At 45.3% G+C, this 22,121-nt stretch overlaps 1 protein-coding gene and 1 non-coding gene across 2 annotated transcripts in view; one reads left to right on the top strand and one right to left on the bottom strand.

Annotated features, from left to right (window-relative positions):
• Window positions 1-22,121, bottom strand: part of VAT1L (vesicle amine transport 1 like) — a 147,360-nt gene that overhangs the window by 103,767 nt on the left and 21,472 nt on the right. The window contains exons 2-3 of the mRNA XM_077890919.1: window positions 18,105-18,234; window positions 13,805-14,020 (exon numbers count right to left, since the gene is read on the bottom strand). Coding sequence (XP_077747045.1) covers window positions 13,805-14,020; window positions 18,105-18,234 — 346 coding nt within the window. The remainder of the gene's footprint in view (window positions 1-13,804; window positions 14,021-18,104; window positions 18,235-22,121) is intronic.
• On the top strand, window positions 14,715-14,862 carry LOC144311619 (small nucleolar RNA SNORA15). Its single transcript, XR_013377216.1, has one exon. It is a non-coding gene; the product is annotated as a small nucleolar RNA SNORA15 (small nucleolar RNA).

Below are 22,121 nucleotides of genomic sequence, written 5' to 3'. Positions count from 1 at the left end.
TTTGACTATGTGCCTAGCTCCTTTACACACCACTGCCTTCCAGACACCTAGCATGCTCCTAGCACACAGTAAATGCTCAGTAAAGGTCTGTTGAGTGAATAAATAGGATCTACAGCCTGTCTCATGTACTCCCTGGCTGAGGACGGCTCGTCTCCTCCATTGTCCCGTCTCCTATTTCCAGGCTTTAGGGTGCTGTCATTTCTTCATGCTATGGGCTTATGTGGCTGCAGAAGAGCCCTGAGCAGCAGGGAGTAAGGCTGGCTCTGCTTAGCCCTGGATGGGGAGTCCAGGTCTTGGCATTGAACTCATAGCCACTTGTCATCATGGGGATGGGCTCTAGAGAACAGGGCTCTTTCAGTGCCTTTCTTGAGGCTTAAAATATTTGCCCTCCTTAATGCATTCCTCACTGGATGTATCTCCTAATCATCTAAATCCAGGATTTCAGCCTTGCTAGTATAATTAACTCCCTGGAAGGTTTAGAACTTTTTGTGGGAGAACTCAAGGGCCCCTGGAAAGTGAGGATTGCCAGATAAAATCCATATTTGCTAAACCTGGCAACCCTATAAGGATCAACCTTCTGTCAGGGCCCTGGAGAAGTGGGGAGTAACGTGGCCACCACTACACGCTGGGTGGCTCGATGCATACCCACCACCTTGCCCTGCTCCCTGTGCTTCTCTCCTGCCCTCCCATGGCCACCTGGCTGCTCAGGCCAATGTGACCCTATATGCCATCAAAAAAGACAGCTGGTAGCAAGGTAGCTTCGATGCTCCCAAAATAGGTGAGTAGGCAAAAAGCATTGAGCAGATGGGTAGACCTGTACCTGCTGTCACCTTCCTCATTCCCTGGCTTACCTTAGTGGTTTAAAACACAGGCTTTGAGAAGGACCCATCTGAGTGTGACTTCTACCTCCATCTTTGCCAGCCTTGTGGCTTCGGATAACCGACTTCACTTCAGCAAGCCTTGGTTACCTAACTCTCAAAATGTGTTGGTGATGATAAATATATACCTCACAGGGTTGTTGTAACCATAAATAAAATAATGGGTACAAAGCATTTGACAGCATGCTTGTAAAAACATTAAGAAAAAATATATTTCCATGCCTCATTTTACATATATAAAATCTATATACATTATACATAAACTTCCTAAAATCTGAAAAATTGGCATTTGCCGATTAAAACATCATTTCCAACAGAACAATTAAAAATAGCCAAATGGACATTATTCTGTGCCATATCCCGCTGAATCTTTGGTACGCATCTGCTTTTACTAGCAAATGCTGAAACATATACAAAATCATTATCCCATTGCTGTTGTCTCCTCTGAGGTAGGACGTAACTTGGATGTAATCACAGGCACCATTTACTGTGTGCTCACCTGGAGCTGGCATCCTCTGATGATTCTCTCATCTGGCTAACCGAGGGACCACAGCGAGAGCATGGTGCTATCACGCCAGCCTCACACACAAGGGGATGAAACCTTAGGTTAAGCAACTGGGTTAAGACCATCCCGTCAGTTGCTGAAGCCAATATGCAAATACAGGTGGGTCTGGCTTTGCAGACTCTAAGCTTCTGTGCCGTGATCAGCATGAGCTAGCCGGCCTCAGCACGGGGGACTGAAGTGACTACTAACGCGTTCCTTACGTCTATATTTAACGTGCATTACGTAGGACAGCACTGCCACACAACGACTGCAATGTCTAATTCCTCCTGAACTTCGGTCCTACGCAAGCTCTCTGTATCGCTGGTTCTCAAACTTGAGCTTGCATTGGAGTCTCCTTGTGGGGGAGGGAGGTGCAGTTGAAACACAGACTGTGGGCCCCATCCCAGCTTCTGACTCTGTAGTAGGTCTGGGGTGGGGTCCAAGAACTGGCATTTCTAACAAGTTCCTAGGTGATGTTGATGGTCCGGGGACCACACTTTGGAAGCCACTGAATCAACTCACTGAACACTCACATCAACACTTCATGATGCGAGGGAAGAAGCTGAGGTCTTAAGAGTTTACGTAACTGGCCCAAATGAAGAGAAATACAGCTTTAATCTCTTCTTTGACCTTCTCTTCTTTCAGCTGATCCCAGAAAAGAACATTACTTCTCGAAGCTGCTGGCAAAGCCCACCACAGGGGCCTAACGCCGGGGGCCGCATTAACCCAGCTCAGGGCCATTAACCACAACTCATGTTGTGGTTATTCCAATGTTTTGGCTGGTACATATCCTTGGTGTATTAATACCAAGAGAAGCCCAAATGATTGAGGAAGAAAAAAATGTTCAGCAGCAACCTTGTTCACCCACTTGTTCAACCCATTAGCATTCATTAAGCTCCTTCTGGGCACTCAGGGAGGATTCTGAGAAAAGAGATGAGTTTCCTGAACTAAGTGAGACCAGGGCTATGAAGCAAGGTCTAAGGGAGATCCATCACTGAGGTATGCACCCAGTGGACCAGGTAGGCAAAGAAGTTTGCATGGGCTCCAGATACGACACCTGATAGTAACGATGGGCACCACAATAATCATCATAGGCCAGGATCCCTGAAGAAGGACTCTGAGTGAGGTCTGCATGCGGGGTGTTTACTGGGGGGTACTCTCAGGCATGGCATCTGCCAAAGAATGAGGGAAGCAGGACTGGGGAGACAGGGGAAGTTGAGCTGGGGCGCAATTGCAAGAGATGCTTTAGCTCGTCCCAAGAGTTGCTCCAAAACTGGGCTAGCTCTTCAGAGTTGTGTCCATTGAGGCAGGAGGACTGGGCTTTTGTAGCCCTGTATCCAACAGTGATGAGAATACGGGCTGCCCCAGCAAGGGGCAGGAACTTGTACAAGGCAGCTCCTTTCCCCGAGGCCTATTTCTAGAGAGGGATATAGTCACCAGGAGGCATCCACCGTGGCAGCTAGGGGAAATGAGTACCTCAGTCCTGAAGGGTCTTCTGGGTGGCAGATCACAGCTTTATTAGGTAACATTTATTCAGTACGCACTGTGGTCAGGCCATGTTTGAATGCTTTATACGTACTGATTCATTCAAGGCTCCCAGTACTATGAAGTGAGTATCATAACTATATTATACATGAAGAAACTAAAGACCAGCTAAGTAAGAAGTCAGAGAAATCAGCACTCAAATTGAGCAAGTCTGCCCCAGAGACTGAATGCTTAACAACCATTGTTAACTGTTTCTCTAACTGTGAAAAAGTTTCAAGAAGGGAGCCATGGGTTAGGGGAGGGAGTGCTGTTGAGGAGAGTGACAGGTTAGGAAGTTTTCAGCTGGTGGGTAAAAAAGAAAACACACAAGGGACACCTGGGTGGCTCAGTCGGTGAACGGTCTGCCTTCAGCTCAGGTCATGATCCCAGGGTCCTGGGATCCAGACCCGCGTTGGGAGTCCCTGCCCAGTGGGGAGCCTGCTTCTCCATTTCCCCTCTGCTCATGCACTCTCTTTCTCTCTCTCACTATCTCTCTCACAAATAAATAAATTCTTTAAAAAACAAAATAAAACAAGAATACACGTGATCTCCAATAAAGGACAGGGCTTAGAAACCATGTATCTTCCTAATTTTACCCATGAAATATTGGGTCTACCTTATTTTTACAGAAGCAGGAGTGGCTCTGCCTCATTTTACAGAAAACCTGAGACACAAGAAAAGGTTATTCAAAATGTGAATAAGGCTATTCAGGTTCCACTATGATGATACCAGCCCAAAGCACAGAGTCTTGGGTACTGCCCTCCCTCTAATTGCTCTAATGAGAGAAGCTGGAGAGAACACCCTGGAACACAGCCATCTCTAAGTCACCCGGCTGACACCCTGACCCACTCAATCTATTCACCTTCTGGCAACACAGGAGCTTATGAAAATGTCAACCATGAGTTAAATGTCTGCTCAAAAGCCTCTATGACTCCACATGGCTTTTAGGGTAAGGATAGGGATAAAATTATCAACACGGCTGCTATGTGGTCATTTGTCTGCCAATGACTCACTGTCACTTCTTTCTCCCTCTCTCCTGCCATGAGCAGGTCAGCTCCATGAACGTGTGCAGATTCCACGTCATTGCCCATTCTTGTAACCTTCTATCGCTCCTCCATTGTGCTTATCTCCCCATCTCCTCCTCATCCTTAGATACCAGCTCTAAGTTTCGTTCCTAAGCACAGTCATCTCTGATGTCCTAGAGCAGGCGCTTGGGTCCCATGTTCTACAATCACTGCCCTGTCATGCCATCAGGGATTCATGGGCCTCCGGGAAATGTGCATGATATGCACAAGGCTGCAGGCTTCAGTGGGGGTCGGTGGGTAGGGAGAGAGAGAGAAAGAAGAAAGGGAAGAAGAGAGACAGAAAGGCACATAGAAAGAAAGAAGCATGAGAGAGAGAGATCTAGAGAAACAGAGAAAGAGACAGAGAAAAAGCCCAGGCAAAGAGAGATGGGAGAGAGATGGGGGTGGGGTTATGATCAAGGGTGATGAGTGTGAGCCAGAAAGGATGGAGGCAGGGTGGGAGGACTCCACAGCTTGTGTAAGCAAAGACTGGGTTCAGATTTCTCAGTATCCTGTGGCACAGCTGAGAAGCCCGAGCACATACTGAATAGGGGTGAGTAATACGTAGTGTTGAGTATCATGGAGTGAGCTGCAGGGTGCTCCGGGGCCAGCCTGGGTGCTAGGGTACCCAGGCCCATGGCCGACACCCTGGTGGTGTCCGTGAAAAGAAACGAGGCTGCTGCTTGCTATGCATCTCACTTTTTCTCAGCTGAACTGGTTTTTCTTCTTAATAAGGGCAATAATATTCTGAACAGCAACTGTGGCCTTTTGGGTGTGTCACTGGGGAAGCGGATGCATCCCCAGGGCCATATAAACTCAGCAAAGACTGGTTTATGTCGTTTGGAGTTCTTGGCATGTATCCAGGGGCTGGAACTATGGAGCTAGGTTTTCCTTAAAGTCTAATTATGTCGTCTGTGTTGGAGGAAAGTGATGTTTGGAAAGGGGCTTGTGTGACACCCCACCTACCCCTACCTGGGAGCACCGAGCAGCTGGCTGTCAGGGAAGATCCACAAAGGGAGCATAGATCTGCTCAGGCTGCCCGTTGCTCCAGGTTCCAACCACCAGCCACCAGTGGACTCTACTGTTTGCTGCCCGCTGGCTTCTGGCTATAAAGGCCGGAGTACTCTTGAGTAATATTCTTTAATCAGATAATGATCTTAATAACATGATGGTAATAATAATAACACTAATAATAGCCGCTGACAGTTGAGTTTTCTGAGCCCGTTACAAAATGCTCTTTTAAAACATCATATAAGGGACCCCTGGGTGGCTCAGCGGTTGAGCGTTTGCCTTCGGCTCAGGGCATGATCCCAGGATCTGGGATCGAGTCCCACATCGGGCTCCCTGCATGGAGCCTGCTTCTCCCTCTGCCTATGTTTCTGCCTCTCTCTGTGTCTCTCATGAATAAATAAATAAATCTTTTAAAAAATAAATAAGCCATCATATAAAAACTATGAGATAGGCATTATACCCATTTTTTTACAGATGATGAAAAAAGGTCCAATGAAGTCAAAGTACTTGTTCTAGGTCTTTTCTCCCCTGGAAACCAGAGAAGCTAGGATTGGAAACCAGCTCTGACTCTGGGATCGGGGCCATTATGTCCATAACTTCAATGCTGCCTTCTTGGCCCCCTTCCCTCCTTCTGAAGATCCTCTAATTCCTGGGCAACCCCAGGTTGGCCTCAGCTTCTGGGGGGAAAGCCACCAACAAAACCTATGAGGTGGAATCCATTTCACCACAATCTAAGCAGAAGCAATCTAACCTGCCAGCACCACCTCATACTTGAAAACGTGGGCTCTCCTACGCGCCAGCTCTTCCTCTTTCGTAGCTGTGTGACCTGGAGCAAGCTACTTAACCTCTCCGTGTCTCTGTCTCTTTGTTAAAGTGGGGATATGATAGTATCTTCCTCAGAGACAGGGTATGGAAGTGACTGGCTCCCATCTATTCAGCCCTTACCCGCTTGTGAACTGATATACTTATTCAACTACTATTGAATGAATGAATCCCATCTCAGACATCAAATTAACCTTTATAATTTTTATGATAAAGATAGTTTCTTTGATCCTGTCATGATTTACTATAAAGGAGTTAAAAGCAACTAGAATAAAGATCAAATGAGGCTTTTGCAGGCGTAGATATAGCCTGGAAGAAGTGTTTGTAGATATATTTTTTTCTTAACCTAAGGCATATTGCTGATAAGGAATCCAAGCACTGCCTGCCAGCCCCAGAGGTTTCCAGAAGCAGGGAGGTGGGGCATTGCTCTAGGACATGTCACTGAAGCACCTCTGACATTTAGGAAGGTGATGGCCTTCTTCTTGGGGCCATCAGAGAACAAGGCGTTGGCCATTTCAGGGTCCTCGGTCTGCAGCCCTTGCTGCTGGCGCTGCCGAGCCGTTTATCCTCGGACTTTCGATTATTCATGAAGGATATGACGCAGCCACTTTGTTCTCTTTAAATTTTCAGAGGCTCCATTTCCTAGTGCTATAGCCCCCGGGGAGCTGGAGGTCTTGCTCTAGTGAAGTCCTCATTGTCTGGGGTGCAGGGTGGGGCGAGCAAAAGAAACGAGAGGAGGCGCGCATCTCTGAGGTCTAGTGCCAAGAGCACCAGATTGGGAGCTCCCCCCAGCCCTGGATATTTGCGTTTTCTCGATCCTTCCTACTAATTAACATTGCAGCCTCAGAAACAACAGCAAACCTCTTAACCTACCAAATATGATCACCACATTTCACTGGGTGTTCATCCTCTGCCGAGCACTGCTCCAAGTTCACAAGTTCCACCCAAGGCTAGAACTAACATCACCCCACTTTACAGATAAGGAATTTGGGTCTTAGGGTTGGGAAGGTGGAGCTGGGGTTAAACCTAGGGAGGTTGACTCTAAAGCTCATGCTCCAGCTCTTCACCGCCATGTGCCATCCAACGGGCTCCATTGGGGGAGAGCTGTTATGAAGGCTTATGTGAGTCACATTTTCAAAGATTCTACTACACGGCTGGTGTATGTTCGACACAAGTTGGTGTCGGTCTTTGTTTCCTTCCTGCCCTAAGGTCTCATGCATATGTCATGCTAGTTGGGCAGGGCGGGGAGGGGAGGCTGAAGGATACAGGCTGAGCATGGCTGGACCATGGAATGATGGAGGGGTGATGGGTGGGACAGCCACAGGGCCATGAAAAGAGCGCCTCCTTCAACCAGTAATGCACACTGAATGCAGACAAAAATCTCAGTGAAGAACACTCAGAATGTTGGATGAGCAAGATCACCGAGGACTGCTTAATAGATTAAAATTGGTAAGATCGCTAAGAACAATTTCTCCCCCCTGGGATTAACTCATTGACGGGGCTCTCCTTAGCGCAGCAAGCAACTCTTCTAGAACATAGAAAAATGGCCTGCAATGGCTTTTTGATTCACAAACGTTTACTGCCCTTATTAAGTAGGAAGGAACAGACACAAAAAAGAATAAGACCTAGGTGCTCTGGGATAGGGCTTAGAGCTTGGGGGAGGGGATAAGATAAGCAAACCAACAAATGATGATGATGATGATGATGATGATAATAATAATGATAATAGCTAACACTTTGTGTCTGGTCCTATGTTAAGTGCTTCCTGAGCATCAACGCATTTGACATACACAAAAACCCTCTGCAGAATAAATGTAATGTCAGTATTCCCATTACTGAGAAGATGAGCAGCTCGCCAGAGGAGGTGGGCTGTGGAGGTAGACTGTCTGCCTCCAGGGCCTGTGCCTTTGCCGTTACCCCAGGGACAGCAGAGGGAGGAGGTGGGTACAGCCTGGGGATGCAGGAGAGCCAGGCGCCCTGTGTGTGGAGTAATGGAAATGCAACGCTAGCTGCTGTGACAGGCAATCCCTGGAATCTCAGGAATCAAGACAACAGAGTTTCTTTTCTTCCCCTGCTCGCATAAAGCCTAAATGGCAGTGGGGTAGGGGCAGGGACAGGACGTGGCATGAAAAGGCAGTCATTGAGGGTCCTGAGCTGGCGAAGTTTCTACCATCTTCAACATGTACTCCCAGGTCAGCCTTGCCACCTGCCAGGAAACCACAAAGACAGAGAGCATGGAAGGTCTCACAGGAAGGGGCAGGCCTGGAAGTGAGAAGCATCACATGGCCCCTGCCACGTCCCATTGGCTTGAGCTCGGGTGTGTGCCCCAGCTGGACACAGGGGCAGGGATAAGGGAGAGGGGATTGGAAATGCTGTCCCTGGCTGGGCAGCCAGTTCAGCCACACACCTGTGGAACCTGTGAGTGTTTCCGTGTTACTGAAAGAAGAGGGATGGCGAGAAGCGGCCAGAGGGAAAGACAAGATCCAGAAAATGAGGGCCATTTGTGCCAAGAAGCTCAGGAGACTGAACTCAATCCTATCAACAGTGGGAGTCTCCATGGGTTATAAGCAAGGAGTGACAAGAGCGGATTGGCATTTTGGCTGCAAGTACAGAGCTGACTTAAGAGAGGGGACTGTGCATGGAAAGGCAATCAAATGCCTGCTACAGGAAAGTGGGTGAGAGAGGCCAGGGCCATGAGAAAACCAGCAGGAGATGGGGCAGGGAGAGGCGGGTGGCTATAAGAAACATCCTGTTGGCCGGAATTCTTTATATCTACCCCTGCCTCTATTTCTCACAAACGCCTTACCCTCCACCTCCACCTCCAGTCTTATCCAGCATGCCTGCTTATCATCCTGAGATCGCAGTGCAAATGCCACTTCCTTGGGCACCCTGAGATCGCGGTGCAAATGCCACTTCCTTGGGCACCCTCTGCTGAGTGCCTAGTGCCTAATCTGATGTCTGGAACTGAGTGGGCCCTTGCACCTCTGTGGTGGATGAGCGAATGAATAAAAGAATGAATCATAGGATATGGAAATTTACTGCATACAGGAGAAGGGCTCCCCACAACTCATGGGTTGCTGGCTAGGCTGGCTGGGTAGATGCTGGTAACTTTCATGATCAATGAGGATTTTATTTTCAACAAAATATTCTCAAGTAGTGATTCTGCAGATGGTCATGTCCTTCCTGCTAAAATGGAATGACTATCTGATACGTCCCAACCGTCCAACCCACCAAGGACCCCTACTCTTCCCAGGTTCTGCCACTTTAATGTTGACCTGATGTATGGCTAGTTGGCCATTCAGGGAGGACCGCATGAGGTAGGGGAGCCTCAGGATGCCTCCTCCAAAGATCCTGGCTCTCCCTCCTTTATGATGATTTGAAAGGCACAGGAAATGCCCCATCCATAATGAATAGAACTTGAGTAGTAGCCATTTGAGTCTGTCCGGAACTTGAGCTCTGCTATCCTTTCCAAGTCTCTGGGCCATCGCAGGCTGCTCCTCTCTGTTCAGATGACATGATGAACAGGTAAAAGGACGCCAAAACCTGGAAAGCATCAATGTCGGACACAGACACAAGTAACCACAGAGTGACGGATGTGCTGCTCGGCAGAAACCAAGCCCTTTCCAGTCAAGATGCTCCAAGTCACAGCAGCTTGTCAAATGGGCCGGGCAGCAAAATCGTCCCCGTCATGGGGTCCCGACGTGAGCCCCTCTCGGTTGCTTTTCTTGTTACTTCTCCTCTAAGAGATTGTCAGACCATTTTCGGCCAGAATCGAAAGAAATGATTTGAGGGACCTCCCTTCTCAGACCATCTGGTTCTGTTATTGTCAGTGAGAACGTGTCTTCAAAGACATGACAGAGCAGTGTAGACACTCCGGCAATTCCACGGAGAGACTAACCTGCTCTGGATCGAATGATTTTCCTATACAGCGATTCCCCCTTAGCCACGGTTTCTCTTTCCACAGTTTCAGCTACCCACAGTCCACCTGGGTCAGGAAGCAGATGATCCTCCTTCTGATGTTTGGTCAGAAGGTCGGTAGTAGCCTAACGCTACATCCCAATGCCTACATCATTCACCTCATTTCAAGTCAGCAGCACATGGGCATTTCATCTTGCATCATCACAAGAAGGGGGAGTACAGCCCAATAAGGTATTTTGAGAGAGAGAGAGAGAGAGAGAGAGAGAGAGATCACATTCATAAGGCTTTTATTACAAAACACTGTTGCAGTTATTCTATTTATCACTGTTGTTGTTAATCGCTTACTGTGCCTAATTTAGAAGTTAAACTTTGTCATAGGTGCGCACAGGTAAGAAAAAACACTGTCTACATAGGGTCTGATACACCTGCAGTTTCGGGCACCCACTGGGGGTTCTTGGAATGTAATCCCCTTGGATAAGAGGGTGCTGCTGGGCTGTATTAGTGTTCTTCAAAATCACGGTGTAGGCGGGCATTCCTCACATTCTGTTTGTAAGTTCCCCCAACTTTTGATAAAAATCAGATGGAAGTCTTGGTGCTGTTAGAACTGCAAACTTCATATTAACTCGACTTAGGAAACTTTATCCTAATTAGGGGTTTTGTGGGGTTTTTTAGAGAGGGAGAGAAGGTGAGGGAGATGGGCAGAGGGAAAGGGAGAGAGAGAATCTTAAACAGGCTCTATGCCCAGTGCAGAGCCAGACACGGAGCCTGATCTCACGACCCTGAGATCATGACCTGAGCTGAAATCAAGGGTTGGATGCTTAACCTTCTGAGCCACCCAGGTGCCCCTTTCCTAATTAGGTTTAATCTTTATCATGTCATCAACATCAAGTGAGAAAACAGGTACTGACCACAGCCCTTGGTTCTACAGTTAACACTGGGTAGAGGTTGAACAAATATTTGTCAAATTAATAAATGAAGGAATGAATGATCTGGGTTCTCCTAACATTCTGAGTTGTCTAATGGAGAGAATAGGTTTTGGAATCAGCCAGACTTGGGAGCGAATCCTTGTTCTGCTGCTTGCTACTTGCATTTTTTTCAAGTCCTTGTGGGCTCTCCACCACGAGAAGGGAGGCAGCCCAGGAAATGTAGCTGTATTCACTTCCTATTGTGGCTGCAATTAGAACTACTCACAAATAGTGGTTCCAAAAAAACCCAACACAGTTGTATTATATTTGGTTCTGGAGATTAGAAGTCCAAAATAGATTTCACTAGGCTAAAATCAAAGTGTTAGTGGGGCTGTTCCTTTCCAGAAGCTCCAGGGGAGAGCCCATTTCCCTGTCTTTTCCAGCAGCTAGAGCCCGCCCACATGCCTTGGGTTGTGGTCTCTTCCTCATCAGAAAAGCCTGCAGTGTAACATCTTTAAATCTCTTTCTGACTCTTCTACCTTCTTTTTCCATCTGTAAAGACCCTTGGGATGACATTGGGCACACCTGGGTAATCCAGGCATCTATCCATCTGAAGGTCCTTTCCTTAATCACATCACAAAATTCCTTTGCCATGCAAGGTAAACTACTCACAGATGCCAGGGATGAGGGCATGGACCTCAGTGGGAGGTCATAATCCTGCTACCACCACAATCATGAGCCAGAGGCTGCACTTACCAGATTTGTTCAACAGTGGTGGGAAGTACCTCCATTTCTCCTCAGGGTACCACAGAGAGCACATAAAAAGTACTCCCTAGGGAGATCCCCCCACCATGAGAGCAGTGTCTATTTGTTTCTTTGGGGGGAATCTAGCTCTGCCTGGTCTTTCCACAGTGGAGCAATGGAATGGTCTGGGCTTTCCCTAGGACTGCTCAATTTTTATAAGATAGTGTCAACTCCACCCAGTTTGGTTGAGTATTCAGATATGTGGATCTGCACTTGGCCAAAAGTCTTTCCTCTAATGGTCACCTTGAACTCAGTGCTGCACACCATCTGTCAAATCTTGGTTGAAACACCATTCAAGGAGACCCACTCACCTGAGTGTTGAGCTGTCCAATGACACCTTTAAACTCTCCAGAGGTTAAACCAGGCCGTCTCCTTTTGGCCCCAGGATATTTACTTTCACAAAATATTGCTTTAATTTGGTGCTATTAGATGACATCTGGGGCACATCATAAGCAAAAGCATCACGGAAATAGTTGCATTTACTATAACAGTTTTGCGGAAGATGGTTTATCACATGTCAGCATACGTTTCTTATGAGAAACCACAGAGAAATACTTCCAGTCTCAGACCCAGTACTAGCTGCAGTTCCCCTGCTAATTGGTCTGTTTCCTCTTAAATGAACACCAGCTCAAATGGCTGATTGTTTTTCCCTCTTTGCACTGACTATTAGGAAGGAAGAACTTTAGGACATCAGAGTCCACGTTATGGGCACCCACTTATCTTGCAACCTCATTGTCTCTTCCCCCTGTTTGCCTTCATCTATTTTGCATTTTGGGTCTTATTCTTTTAATGTCTAGAAGCCCAGAATAAGGCATGATAAAAACTTTTGTTATTTTCCAAGATTTTCTTCCCTTTTGTGAGACACATGCCCCTGATACATTCCTCTTTGTTCCAGGGACAAACTCAAAATGAAACACACACACACACACACACACACACACGAAAGGAAACATGTTTAAACACTGGGCCCCAGCCAAACTGGGCCCAGCACCACTGTAGAGACTGGAGCTTATGTTGACGATATGAAAACAAGTCTCCCAAGTCTCTGTCTCCGGTATGCTGAGCACGCTGAGACCATAAATGCCAGCATTCTAAATGGCTTGCTTGCTGTTAGTAGATTCGCTGGCAATGAAATCCATTTCTTTTCTAAGGATGTTTAGCTTTTATTATATCTTTACTCATGGTCAGGAGACATCAGCACATTTGCTAAAGCGATGGAAGATATTCCTCATAAGGCATTCCTAAAGTTTCACATCTTTGCCTTCATGTTTTCGTAGGAGAGTCTGTCCTCTTGGAAAGGAAAACAGAAATGCGCTTTACACCATGTAGGGTTTTGATAGTTGTAGAAATCCAAGATAAGAAAAAAAATGATGTTGGGAGAACCCCCAATGAAAACATCTTCAAGATAGACCCCAACATACAAGCTCATTTCTGAGCTCACCAAACCACAAAATCACCAGTACTGAGAACAAACCCTATTAAAGGGTGTATTAGGAACGTCTCTTTTAAATCTCTAACCTATAAGAATCCAGAATATGGTATATATTCAATAAATACTTGCTGAATTAATGAGTTAGACCTCTCATGCTCAGAAAGACTGAAGTTCTACTCCAGTCCCAGTAGATTGCGATGGGAACACAGTGCGTTCTGTGTGGCAGCCATGCAATATGTACTGACAGACTGGCACTGAGATATAGCCAAACCATAGAAGAAATTTCTGCCATCTCAAAACTGCAGGGCAGGAATTTTGTATTTCCATTATTTCTCCCCTTATCAAAGACACACCTGATAGGTGATATTTGCTTATTCAACCACTCTCACAGCTATTCTTAGGTTCATGTGTAATTCCCAGTGTGCTAATACGATCTCCATTCACCTCTCCCACTCAAGAAAATATATCAGAACACGAATGAATAAAGATGTCACTAATATGGGAACAACCTAGGATCCATGGCAACTTATTGAAGAAGTAAGTCATCTACCATTTTGGCGTTTCAGATAATATTAGTCGTATGTGACTTATGAGTCATCACACAATGACTGACATCACAGCTTAGTGTGCTACCAAGACTGAAACCATCTCTGAGACCCACTGAGTCCTAATATGCCATCTTGGAGACCTCTCAAACTCCAGAGGTTCATCCTACCCCTAACACAGTCATCCTACTCCCAATGGATGGGGAGTTCTGCCAGGCATGTGAGCTTCATCCAGAACCACAGAGATCATCACTACTAGTGGACATAGCTCACACAGGAATGCCACTGTTAACTGGATATCAGTCCACTTTCACCCTTATGATTTTGAGGAAAAGGACGCACAACCAACCAACTTACCACGCCGCCACCAGCTGAGTGCACGAGCACAGACATCCCTTCTCGGAGATTGGCAACTTCAAAGAGCATCATATAGGCTGTGACGAAGTTCATGGGGAATGCAGCGGCCTCCGAGAAGCTCATGTCATCTGGGATCTTGTAGACAAACTCCACTGGCGTGCAGACCACCTCTGCCCAGGCATTGTAATTGACAAATGCCATGACACGGTCCCCGATCTGGAAACGGGGAGGCACAGGGTTAATGGAAACTTATTACTCTTTTCTTAAAGATTTCTCAAATCCTCTTAGGAACCTAAATGGAAACTATAGATTCCTTTCCTGAAAACACAACAAAACAACCAAACCCTCAAATATGCACCCCCTCACCTGCCTCCCAATTCCAAGGCATTTGTGGATGCTCTGAAGCCCATCTATGAAAACTTGCCAGGGACTACGGAAGCCAGGTTCTCTACCCTTCTTCTCAAGCATAACTATACAACGCCGTCACATCACACACCAGGCCATGTTCGTGTCAGAAGCTCATTTTACCCACTCAACCTCTCATCCCATCTCTGTTTGGGAGTTGAGGAAAATTAAGCCATAAGGAAGTTTAAATGGGCAGAGCTGGGAATAAAAATCACTCTCATTCGTTTTATGCTGCTCCTTAGGGATTCCCTGCCAGGCTAGTTTATTGGGGTATTTGCATCACAGGTTAGCTCTGAATTACGGATCACAGTAGATGTGATCAGAAGAGCCATGTAAATCTAAGTGCAGAAGACTGAACAAGAACAACTAGACTTAGAGCAAAATAGGATACCGTGAGGTGTGAATAACAACTAACCCTTTTTTGGAACACATACCATATAATAGGCATTGCCCTAAAGGCATCACATGCTTTAACTCATCTGATCTTTACAAAACCCCTAGGAAGGCATGGCCAAATACTGTGTTCTTTTTTATCAGTTGTTTACATAGCCAGACATCATGCAAAAAAATAAGAAATAAAGCATTCTTCCCTATAGAGTGGTTACCATGGCATGCTAAGCTTTTCCATATTATTATTAAAGGGAAATACAAATGAGTGAACTGATCCTAGGAGCTTGTGTGAACTGCCAAGCGCTGGTGAAGTCAAACCACTCTGCTCTTTGACATTAGTTGCTTGGACTGCGACTTTCAAACATAATCTTCAAACTGCTGTGATCAGAGTGAATTTTCAATAAATGAATGGCTTTCATACTCGTGTGCTTTAGTTTTTATATATTTATAACTGAGTCTCCTGTTTTATTTTCTCTGAAGCTTAGCACTTCTCTTCTTCCCTACTCAACAAACAACAACAAAAGCCTCCTATGAGATGGGTCTATAAGAGCTCACATTACAGATGAATGATTATAGATTTTCCAGACATTGAAATTGAGGCTGAGAGAGATGAAAGCACATGCCCAAGGTCATGCAGCTAGGGAGTAGCTGAGCAAGGATTTAAGTCTGGCAAGGCTGATTCCAAATACAAGTGATTAATTCATCACACCTGAGGTAGGCGCTACAAAGAAGACATGGTTCTCTAAGGGTGTACACCAGGGGGACCTACCACCTCTGGGAATATTAGTGTAACTCTTTATGTTTCCTCAACTGTAAAATAAGTATATTAGGAAAGGGTCCTTATGGGGAGATTAATATAATATGCATGCAGTGTATTTGTCATGGTGCATAGAAAGTGAGGAAAGAACACTCAGTGTTAACTCTTAAAAAGAACAGACTGGTTTCTCATCCCATAGAACTGATGGAAAGGAGAGGCTGCCCCACTGGCAGGGAGTCTCTCAATCCCTGGAAGGGTTGAAGACCAAATGATGAATGTTGGGATTTACCATTTTAAATGCAACCACTTAGACCAGAGGATAATCAAGGCAACACTGGCATCCTTTTTTTTTTTTTGCATAGAATCATGCATCCAAAGGTACATAACATCATGGAGTATGATGGCCCTGTGCCAACACAGAGGGCAGTGAAAAGTAGCTCAACCACCTTGGCAATGATGGTCACAGCCAGCACACCAGGGTTGACCACTCCAGGTCTCTCATTCAACTTTGCTCCATCATTACATTATAAAAATGGCAAGAGTGGCTTAGCCATCACATCAGCCCTAACCTGAGTCCAGAGGTAGGCAGCTTTTTTTTTTTTAATATCCAATTCATCTCATTATTTGATTTTGTTAATAAAAAGAAATTAGTCCTGGGTGACTGAGCCCCAATTACTCCTTTACTGCTGTGCCTCTGGAGACAACTTTGCAAGCTTCCCTTGCAGTAGATCAAACCAAGAAAGCTATTCAGTGTACCGCCCCGTGAAATTCCATCTGTGACATGACTAAAAATCTTAAGTCAAAATTATAGAGGGAGGGCAGCCCAGGTGGCTCAGTGGTTTAGCGCTGCCTTCAGCCCAGGGTATGATCCTGGAGACCTGGGATCGAGTCCCATGTCAGGCTCCATGCAGGGAGCCTGCTCCTCCCTCTGCCTGTGTCTCTGCCTCTCTCTCTCTCTTAGTAACAAATAAATAAATAAAATCTTTAAAAAAATTATAGAGGGGATATTAGTATTGGTTTTCCCCCAAGTCACACCCTGAAAGGAAACCTGGAGGTGGCTTCCTTCATTTGTTTGTGCAGCTAAAAGTCACTGGAGGGGAGTGGGAGTGAAGGGTAGGATTGACAATAAGTAAGCAAAGCCTAAGCATCAGAAGAAAGATCATATATAAGGGAAAAACACATAATCAAGCATAGTATGTCCTCCTTCTAAACCGAGGCCAACAACATCCCCATCTACTGTTATATTCTAAAACAATGGATTATTTATGCAATGCTCAGGATTAATAGCATTAGTAGCATGATCTTTTCCTTTGGGACCAGGTAGAGGAGCGAAGAACAGATAATATTTCTCATATGCAGCACTTTCAGGGAGCGTTGGCGCTGCCTCTGGTAATATTGCTTACCTGGGGACAGAAAAATGCAAAGTCATATGAAAGAAAAGAAAAGTACATTTACTTCTTTCTTATACTTCTCTGCTGTAATATCTGGAAACCAGTGACATAAAGACTGATGTGTGGGATGAGATTTTCAGACATTCATCACAGTGAATTTGGAACATACAGATATTTTCAGAGTATGTCGAGGCTCAGACACACTGACTGAGCCTGAGTGGCGGGCTCCAATTTGATGCCAAGGGCATTTTGGCATTGCATTTATAGGATTTTCGTCTCTGCATTTAGCCCTGCAGCTTTTGCAGGTTGGAAACGGGTGAAGATCTGGTGACTTGAATCCATGTTTGGCTACCTTTCTGACTTCACCGGAAACAACTGTACCCTTCTGAACCTCACCTCCAAAGGGATAATAACAATCTTTACCTTGCATCATTGTGGGAAGGTGGAAGAAGGATGACGTGTCCATGTTTCTGGTTCTGGTGGATTCTCAAATGTTAGCTCTATTCATCTCTCCCTGGGGAAGCACTTAAGTTATGCGCAAGAGCTCTCGTACCTGATTGGCATTGGTTTTTCTCACTCCAAACTGCTGCAGTTTTGTGCAATTGATTTGCCCACAGTTTTTCAGTTTTTAAGAGACTGGATTCTATTTGATTTGCATTACAGGGGTAGGAAGGGTCATATATCTTTTCATCGATTAAAAATTTTTTATTATGGAGAATTTTTAACACATACAAAAGAGCCAGAAAAATAAAATAACCCTTTTTATCCATTGCCCTATTCCCAAAGCCATCAACCCATGGCCAATTCTGTTTCATTGGAAGGTGCCTCTACCCTATGCCTTTAAAATCATCATTCAAAAATGTCATTTCCCCAGTGTCTGAAATAATCATTTATAAATGATTTCTTAAATGCATCAGTTAAGCAGATAGTTAAAGGAACCAGATTATGAAATACAGGGATATTTCTCCCCATTTCTCTTATATGTTTTGTAGCTGGTTTCTGAGCCTGAGATAGTGGGAAAATGGGAGCCATGGGTAGGGTGAGGGGGTATGCACACCTAGTTAATCCAAGGCCAGGAATTCTTACTAACAGCTACCTTACATGAGCAAAGGGAAGACAGATTTTGCCCTGGCCACTTCACCAGGCTGTTCCCAGGAGCAACCAAGATGGTACATGAGAAAGGCATGAGGCATGTGGAAAATCCTATCATTTATAAACATGTTAATAAGACCAACCAATAAGACGACAACAATGACACACACCATAGATTCTCTCAAACATTTTTTTCATCATCTTTTATTATCTCAACAGATTCCAAATAGGTATTACTTTTTTCCATCATGAGTTGAAATATTACCTCGTATCCTTTCACGCTGTCCCCCAGAGCTTCAACAATCCCAGAACATTCAAATCCTGGCACTAGGGGAGTCTTGGGAGGGTTGTCGATGTTCCCCTGTCGCACCATCAAGTCAATGAAGTTCAAACCACTGTGAACAGCAGATGTGAAAAGAGAGACATTCCAAATGAATCCAACGGAACGCATGGGCTTGACTTTTTTTACATTCCCTTTTTGACCCTCTCTCCCCTCCCCTGTTCCTCTCTCCTTTCTTTTGTTTCTTTATGGTAAAATATGCCTAATAGTAAGTCATTTGGTGGATGTCACTAAGAAAGCAAAAACAATGATCTCTATAAACAGGGAATGCTTTCCTGGCAGTTAGAATGACCGTTGCAGATGTTACCCTCTGATTTAAACGACAGCCCCCTTGGCCTCATTCAGAGCCTGCTAACTCTTACTCTAATAACACGTGTCGGCTAGCCTGGTCATTAGCCATGCTAGCACTTCCTCAAGGGTAAAGAACATACTAGGAAGAAGTTATAAGAAGACACATGGAAAGCAGCCAGACACAATGGCCATCAGCCATCTATGAGAAAGAGAAAGAGAGAGAAGACAAATTTAAAAGGTCTCGAAATAATTGACACACAATTAGTCATTACACAAACTCATCCCAGCACTGTGCCTTACACAGCACCCATAATGGCAAATACGAGCCATCGAGGGACGATGTTACATCCAACTGGGGGAGTGTAACTAGAAGAAGTGAGATCAAATGGATGGACCAATGGATATGGTAATACTGGAAGGTTTGCTTCAAAGATCTTAGTTCTCTTTGGATGAAAAAAGTGACTAGGTCTCTTCGATTAACATATTACTTTTGAAACAGGAAAGCTACCATTAAGATATATTAAGCCATCACCTTGGAAAGCCATATACTTGATTTTAATAACATCAGTGCTCCAAACTGTTGTTAACTTTTTAAGAGCTAGTCTTGGAAACTGCGCTGAACAGTCATTTACTAATCAAATGAGAAAACACATCCCACTGAACATGTATTTTTTTTGCCAGATGTTCTAATGTACTTCCTGTTTTCATAATCCCCCATTTTTAAAGGATTTTATTTATTTATTAGAGAGCACGCACAATGTAGGTAGAGTGTATAAGCCACCATTCTAAGAAAGACTTGGGTTATAGAAACCAAACTGCTTAGTCTGGCTCAAGGTCCATTAGCATCTGGCCACAGCTTCTTTTCCAAGCAAGATGATTCAAAGCTTGCTCATTCCTTCCTCGGCCTCTTTGGAGAAAAGGAAACATCAAATTCTACCTAAATCTCCTGGTCATTAGTCTCACCCATTGAAAATGGGTAACGATGAGGAGATGACTTCCTTGAAAGGTGGGTTCAAGAGTGGCCACCTTCTCAAGGTTTTCCTGGCCACACATCAAGCAAGTTTCACAGTGGCCCTAGCTGAAGTATCTCTAATGTGTGTCCTCCTCAAAGGCAGCAGAATGCCTCATATTTCTTTGTTTCCAGAGTCCCCGGCATGCATCAGGCCCACAGCAACATACAAGTACTCAAGTAACATCTGCCAAATGAAGGAATATTCATGAGTATTCAAAGAGAGGTGCTGCCCGTTTGAGTCCTAACTCCTTTCAACAAGTGGCCAAGGGGTGCTCGAAGTAAGGGACACGTTGCTGGAATGTGTACGGAGACCTCCAAAGATGCTACACTTTGATTGCTAATAGTTCTTAGGGCCATTGTCTAACCAAACTGTCCTCCAGTAGCATGGCCTGAGCTTGGAGAGGCCTGAGCACCAATCTCAATTTCACCACTTCCACCTGTGTCTTTGGACCAGCTCCTTAGCCTCTGTAAACCTCCATTTCCTTGTCGCTAAAACGGAGGCTCCGGTAGTACCTGTCTCACAGGGATGTTGGGAAAATTCATGGCAGGTAAACACCTACACATGATGCCAGGTACATAGCAAGTATCCAGTAAATGCTTGCATTTAAATTTGCGCCTTCTCTTAAGAATGCAGAAGTATGTGATACATTTTAGGAAGACTGCCATTAAACGGGAGTTAAAAATAGTTTCAGAGCTGTGATGGGAAAACTGAGCTACCCATAAGCTCCACTTCTGTAAAACAGCCCTTTTTCCAACATAACCAAATAAATAAAGCATCACCACGTAACAATAAAAGGAATTCCTATCTCCCAAATCAAGCACTCCATCTCGTTTCATGCATATATTAGCTCACTGTGTTCTCCTTTGAGTGAAACCCTATGATTTCCCAAGACCCTGATGGAGAAATGCCAGAAGAAATTACTTGACAGTTCTGTAAACATACTAGCCCCCTGGAGAAGGTTTCATCCTAGATGCTTGTAATGCTATTCAATCGGGCTGCCTTCTACCCCTATCCAGCATGAAGTGGGCACACTGATTATAAATTGAGAGCCCAGCTACTCAAATTCAGTGAGAAGGGCAAAGTAAGACTGACTTTATTTTTTTATTTTTATTTTTATTTTTATTTATTTGTGAGAAATAGAGAGAGGCAGAGACACAGGCAGGGGGAGAAGCAGGCTCCCTGAGGGGAGCCCAATGCAGGACTCGATCCCAGGACCTCGGGATCACGACCTGAGCCAAAGGCAGATGCTTAACCACTGAGCCACCCAGGCGTCCCAAGACTGACTTTATAAGAGCCCGTAGCACCCCACCTCCGCAGTGAGGCAAGCAGCAATTCTGTCAAGGGCATGGAGAGCGCTGCCCATCTTCAGGAAAGCACCGTGAAGTAGGCATATCCCAGGGGACGTTGATGAACAATGGTTAGCGGAGTACCTCTTCATGTTGTACCAGACCTATTTCCAACTGCCTGCCCACACACCTGCTCCTGATAAGGACATAGCTAGCATTTACCGAGAGTTCCCTTTGTAGCAAGAATTGTGCTAAGTGCTTTACTTTCGTTATTTAAGACCTAATCATAATACTACGAGGTATGAACTATCACCCATTTTTCAGATGAGAAAACTGAGATGAGCAAGTTGAAGTAATTTGCTTAAGGTCACATCTCTAAAAACTGTCAAAATCAGGATCTGAATGCAAGCAGAGTCTAGAACTTGAGCCCTTACATGCAACACCTCTTGTTTTTAAAAGATTTTATTGGGATCCCTGGGTGGCGCAGCGGTTTGGCGCCTGCCTTTGGCCCAGGGCGCGATCCTGGAGACCCGGGATCGAATCCCACGTCGGGCTCCCGGTGCATGGAGCCTGCTTCTCCCTCTGCCTGTGTCTCTGCCTCTCTCTCTCTCTGTGACTATCATAAATAAATAAAAATTAAAAAAAAAAAAAGATTTTATTTATTTATTCGTGAGAGACACAGAGAGAGGCAGAGACGTAGGCAGAAGGAGAAGCAGGCTCCTCGCAGGGAGCCTGATGTGGGACTCGATCCCGGGACTCCAGGATCACACCCTGGGCCAAAGGTAGACGCTCAACTGCTGAGCCACCCAGGCATCCCAAGATTTTATTTATTTATTCATAAGAGACACACAGAGAGAGGCAGAGATGTCGGCAGAGGGAGAAGTAGGCTCCCTGCAAGAACTTGATGCAGGACCTGATCCCAGGCTCAACCACTTAGCCACCCAGACATCCCCATACCACACCTCTTTATGGGAACTTCGCCCACTGCCCTTGCTGAAGTGACATGTCCAAGGGGCCACGTTTATAACTTATCTTTCTGACAGCTGATTGCACCAGTGGTGGGCCCAGTGTTGGAGGAACGGCCATTCCTACTCTAAGCAGGAATCCATTGCACTGTATGAAATAAACGAGCTGATCTAAGAACTGAATGTTCTCTCAAAGACTCTGAATTAGGAAGCCTGTAGCAAGAAAACAACTAATCAGAGAGGACGTCAAAAGATAAAACTGAGCTAGAGGGACCTACTGACCTACACTCTGGGGAAGCATAAGTGAAAAAGCCAGTAGGTAGGGAAATTAAAAGAAAAAGACAAAGAGCCTCAGAAGCAACCCAACAGCTTGCCCCCGGATGGGCT

This window comes from Canis aureus, chromosome 3, assembly GCF_053574225.1.
Source record: "Canis aureus isolate CA01 chromosome 3, VMU_Caureus_v.1.0, whole genome shotgun sequence".
NCBI lineage: Eukaryota > Metazoa > Chordata > Mammalia > Carnivora > Canidae > Canis > Canis aureus.
The sequence above is the reverse complement of the archived record's forward strand: the minus strand, read 5'-3'. Positions and strand labels throughout refer to the sequence as shown.